The sequence below is a fragment of the Lactuca serriola genome, chromosome 4 (assembly GCF_051521515.1).
Source record: "Lactuca serriola cultivar US96UC23 chromosome 4, Lser_US96UC23_V15, whole genome shotgun sequence".
Classification (NCBI taxonomy): Eukaryota; Viridiplantae; Streptophyta; class Magnoliopsida; order Asterales; family Asteraceae; genus Lactuca; species Lactuca serriola.
In genome coordinates this window covers 222,899,065-222,904,878 of record NC_136411.1, presented here as the reverse complement: position 1 = coordinate 222,904,878, position 5,814 = coordinate 222,899,065, and the positions used below count along the sequence as shown (strand labels likewise).

Sequence of the window (5,814 nt, the reverse complement as noted above, 5' to 3'; positions counted from 1 at the left end):
ACTTTTTTCTATTCACATTCATTATATAATTTTTTTTTTCCATTCATCAAATAAATTACATACATACATGATGCATACAATATGGAGAATTATATTAGAATACTCCATGAAATGGAATAGATCCTGGAGTGGAATGAAATCAGAATGATGGTGGTGCTGTGGTGGCAAAAAAATCTGGTAGTTTGGTGGCGGTGATGACAACCCGAAATTAGAGGTCAACAAAACTTAATACATACAATCAAACACCGAAATCATTAGTTAACCACTTATATAGTCGATGTTCAGAAAAGAAATCGGGATAAAAAATCGGAAATTACCTGTTGCCAGTGATGAGGCTTCCGTCGCCGGTGATGGCACTCTTGTCGTCGCCGGTGATAGACCCTAATGTTGCCGGTGATTTTTCTTCGATATGAGTCGTCGACAACAAGTGAAAGAAACAGATTACAGAAAACAGTGTAGGAAGAGGGATATATTTACGATGACCATTAACGGCGACACTTATTAGCGGCAACATTAGGGTTTTAGCAGTGACACCCTTACGAGGGAAAAAATAGCGCCTTTTTTTTGGAGCATTAGCGGCGATGCCGTCGCCGCCATTGATGTCGTCGCGAATACGTTGAGCGAACATCGTTTTCGGCCGTTCGATTTGGTTCAGATCAACGAACACGGTTAACCAGTTCTTTTTGACACGGATCGTAGTTTTCTACTATTATCGGCGACACACACTATTAGCGGCGCCTACTAACGCACATATTACATGTCGTCGCTAATGGCGTCGCTGCTATTGCCCTTATTTCTTGTAGTAATAATAGTAGTCCACCAAGTAGTTTTTAGTTTTATGTTCTTAAATACTTTCTTCGTTTTTTTTTTTATGTCTAAACACTTAGAAATTGTGGGAGATACTTGTGTGTATTTGACATTTTTTTATTATAATGTTTAATTAGATTTGTGTTTGAATATGAGTATTCATGGGCTTAGTATTGTGTTTTTTTTGCATACCGTACAAAAAATATATGGCTATTTTATTTTATAATTTTTACATTTGAATAAAATAATTTTATCGGCAGATTAGTGACGGAACTTCCGTTCGTAAAGTGTTGTGGAAAAATTATAGGCATATATGTTGAAACCAAGTTAAACAAGTTTTGTCGGTATATCATTAGTAAAGGGTTTATGTCGATTTTTCATTAGTAAAACTATAAAATGCTTATGTCACTATAAGTGGTCAAACAAGGTCAAAGGTTTTTTTTTTTTTTTTTTTTTTTTTTTATCGATATTTCTTTGGTGTATTGCGAGCAAGCATTCCGTTGGAAATCCGTTACTACATCTACCCACGAGCGATTTTAAGACATACCAATTTTTGTCAGAAATCTGTCAAAAACGCCCTAACGGAATACGAACGGATAAGGCCATCGGAAAAACCTCATTTTGTATTTATTGTTTACAACAAATCGCATATAATTATCGGTATTAATGATCGACTTAGGTGGTGTTTGGCTTAGCTTTTTAATGGCCAAAAGTCTTTTTTCTAAAAGATCATAGTCAAAAGATGTTTGGTAAAAGACTTCTAAAAACTACTTTTAAATTTTGTAAAGAAAAAAAATCAACTTTTTGGAAAAGTCATGACTTTTTGTAACTTTTTCATAGAGATCTTTTGACCTCTAAAAAGTTAAGCCAAACACCCCCTTATTTGTTATGAAAAGTACTAATGATTTGCTATTAGTTTTTAAAACTAATTGTTTGATTGTTTGCGTATTAAGATTGAACTACAACATTCACTGTGCGATCACTATTATTTCAATGTCGAAAAGTGTGTTTTTATCAACCTGCTTCGATGTAGGGTGTGTTCCGAAAAACTAGTTAATAGCAGGTCGCGAGTTACATGTAGCGGATAAATAATAGCTAGAGATAATTTTTAGATTTGAAACGTTTTGTTTAAAGTAAACACTAAAAGCTTATAGTAACAACGATATATTTTATTCAAAACAAGAGAATTTTGTTAAATGCTAGAAACATTTGCTAGTAATTTACTTTTTGCTTATTCCCTTATAGTACGTTACAATAAAAATAATAAAAATTATAAGACAATACACAAGAAAACAATTACTAATCGGAACCTAAAGTACTTAGCAAATTTATTAACTTCAATAATGGATCTGGGTATATGTCACTAACGCAAGTATATAACTAGGTCATAAGATTTGCCGTCTGGAGCATTACGACGTTAACATCACGACGAAAATTCAGAGTCATATGAGGATATTCGTGGAGAATATTATTTTGAATAATTACTAAACATCTCCTAACTAGGGTATATTATCATTAGATGTCAAGATCGGACATCGTTTAATTAAGTTATTCATTTTAATGTACTTATGTGCATGTTGTGATGTGCTTATCCATTGAACGTCTAATCTTTTCGAAATTTAGTAATTTCCATTTGCCTCCTAGAGTTTTACCTAACTACATTATAAGCCCTAGCTAGGACTTTATACATTTTTATATATTTTATGTTTCTGATATCTGTATTATTATTTTTGTTTAACGTCTTTTACTTTACTTATGCTTATATAATTTTTATCACATCCTCACCCAGAGATGTTATGAATACTTACTCGACAATTCTTTAATTTCTTTTCAGATTTAGCATGAGTCAAATCGACAGGGTGTTTGAGTAAATACTACAAAATTGAAGGTCTAATACGACAATCTTACCCTTTCTGTTTCTATATAAATAGCTGCCGAGACAGCATTTAGTTTCAAACTATAACTAAGTAGAAAATTATGAGCTACGAGAATTATGACCCATGTTTCCCGGACCAACCAGTTGTTGATCAATACCTCCCGGTCTGGGCTAGCCTTCCCTCCTTCCGGTCCAAGCCGGCTTTCATTTGGGCAGAAGACGGTTTGCCCGGTTTGCAGTGCTCCAGTCTCACTTATGAAGGGCTAAACAACTCAGTCTACTCAATTTCCTCTCAACTTCAACTATCCTTTCAGAGAGGTGACACCCTCGTTATCTTATGCTCCCCTGGACTCGAGCTTGTTCAGATTCTATTTGCATGTCAACGTGCTGGACTCACATCGGTGCCAATTATCCCTCCAAACCCAACTTTTTCAAACAACGATCACCATCACCTCAATCGTGTTTTGTCTCAAACACAACCAAAAGCAGCTATTGCAAACCGGGGTTACATTGCAAAGGTTCAAGAATACTTGAACCTTTCCGGTTCCGAAAATCCCTTTTCTAAACTATTGCACAATACGTTGTGGATATCGGTGGAAAATCTTCTCGAGATAAATGTAACTTCATACCGTAGCTTACATTTATCGTATCCCGGTTGCAAGGTAGACGAGGTGTACTTGGTCCAGTACACCTCTGGTGCAACCGGGATACCGAAGCCTGTCTTGGTGACAGCTGGGGCAGCTGCTCATAACGTCAGATTGGCTAGAAAATCGTACGACCTTCATCCAAATAGCGTCATAACATCGTGGCTACCACAATACCATGATTGTGGGCTTATGTTTCTCTTGTTAACAATCGTTTCAGGAGCAACTTGCGTGTTAACTTCACCTAACGCGTTCATTACACGACCTAGGCTTTGGCTTGAGTTGATAACCAAGTTCAAGGCGACTTGCACTCCCGTGCCTTCGTTCACGTTGCCATTAGTCATCAAACGAGGTCAAATGTTTGATAAGAGACTCCTTCCTATTAACCTAACCACCATGAAAAACTTGATAATCATCAATGAACCAATATACCAAAAACTAGTTGAGCAATTTGTGGAAATGTTGAGCCCATTTGGTCTAAAGGCTTCCTCGATTTGTCCATCCTATGGGCTAGCTGAGAATTGCACTTTTGTCTCGACAGCATGGAGATCAAGAGTGCAAGAAATCGATTTCCCTACCCATAAGAAGCTACTACCAAGTGCTTGCCTCAAGTACGATGAAGAAGAGGAAGATGAAGATCAAATGAATATGGTAATCGTCAATGAGGAAACAAATGAGCTGGTGGAAGATGGTATCGAAGGAGAGATATGGATTGCTTCTTCTGCAAGCAATGCTTCGGGCTACTTGAGTCATCCGTCTTTAACTCAAGAAGTTTTTCAGAGTAGGTTGAAAGGAAGATTCAGCCATGAACGTTTCATTAGAACAGGTGATAGAGGGATCATTAAAGGCGATGAAAGATTCCTGTATGTGACAGGTCGTTGCTCGGATATCATCAAACATGAAAACATGGTGGAAACTCACGCTCATTATCTGGAGACTGCAGCATTCGAATCTTGTATGAGGTTTCTACGTGGAGGTTGTATTGTAGCCTTTGATGTTCAAGGGGATACAACTGCCATTGTTGCAGAGATGCAGAACAGTGGTGAGGAAAACGAAAGTATGTTTAGAGGAATATGTGAAGGAATAAGAGGTTTTGTGATGAGGGAAGAGGGTGTTCACGTAGGGTTGGTTTCCCTAGTGAAGAGTGGAAGTATTCCAAAAACGACGTCTGGAAAGATACAACGATGGCTTGCTAAACAAAGATTCTTGAGTGGAAAAATGGAAGTGCTGATGGAGATGAAGTTTAGTAAAGAAGAGGATGAAGAATTCAAGAAATCTTTCCTGAAAAATCTTATGATTGATAAGAGGGAAAGTAAAAAGGTTGTATTATACAGTAATTTATGAAAATGTTAAAGGTAAGCTTGTTACGACTTATGATAATTCCAATACCATGGTATATCCCTCGTATGCCATTAATTAAATATCGTATATGAATATTTAAATATTCGTAAATAAAACTTACATATTTAAGGAATGAGATGCTAGTCTGTCATAACGGTTTTTGGCATCATCGAACTTATGTCAAATATGAAATGCTGTCGAAGAACATGAATTAAACAAAGTAATTGTTCGTCAAGACTTATGATATAATTAATTCTACTTTCACCTTTCATCCAAATATAAGAATAATTATCCTTTCTGCTTGATTTCAACCAATTATAAGATATGTTAAAAAGCTTAGTGTAACATTATAATAACATATCGCATGGTATTATATTATAATCCAAATAAAACGGTTTCATATAGACCTGACAATGGAGAGGGTTTTGATCTTGATCCGATCCAAATCCTTAAGAATTATATGGGTTTTGAGCATAGTTTTTGATCCGTTTATCCGTTAACGATCCGTACCCATTAACCATTTTATTAAAAGGGCCGGGTATGGATCATCACCGATCCGTTCCGTTTATAACCCGCCCCGCATAGTTTTTTTAATTATATATTTCTATTTTATACTGCCTAAAGTTTACTTTTAATTCCGATTGAAAACCCAAAGAGAAAAGGCCAGAAACTAAATTGTTTTTACATAGGACTCAAGGACTCGACTTCTAAACTTACAGTCATCTACCAAGAGTCATGATGTCGTTTCTTTTATATTTCATCAATAAATCATAAATTTCATTTATAAATCAATAAATTCATTTATCAACCAGAAGAAAGTTTGCAATTGATAATCTCTATCAATGCAATTGACGTTCAAAAACCAATCGGAAGTTACTATAGCAATGATTTTATTTCCAATCGAAAGTCCTCAAGTAGGTAATATTTTTTCTAAATCAACATTTGTTTTATTATAAATGTTATTTAATGATTTAAGTAAAATATGTTTGATTATTAAAAACCTACAGATTACGGGGCGGATTTGGGTATCTGCTGATTCGGTGGATAAGGGTATGAGTTTGATTATTCAAAACCCTACGGGTTTGGATCAGATATTGAAATTTGTTAAAAGGGTTTGGATCAAGGTCGATTCGCTCCAAACCCGCC

At 35.7% G+C, this 5,814-nt stretch overlaps 1 protein-coding gene across 1 annotated transcript; it reads left to right on the top strand.

Moving 5' to 3' along the window:
* The first annotated feature begins 2,784 nt into the window (after positions 1-2,784).
* Positions 2,785-4,671, top strand: LOC145099199 (uncharacterized). Its single transcript, XM_079036792.1, has one exon. The coding sequence runs from the start codon at positions 2,785-2,787 to the stop codon at positions 4,669-4,671; it is 1,887 nt and encodes a 628-aa protein (XP_078892918.1).
* Positions 4,672-5,814: the final 1,143 nt, after the last annotated feature.

Excerpts from the sequence above, each read along its gene's own strand:
- LOC145099199 (XM_079036792.1), top strand. The coding sequence starts at position 2,785 with ATGAGCTACGAGAATTATGACCCATGTTTCCCGGACCAACCAGTTGTT.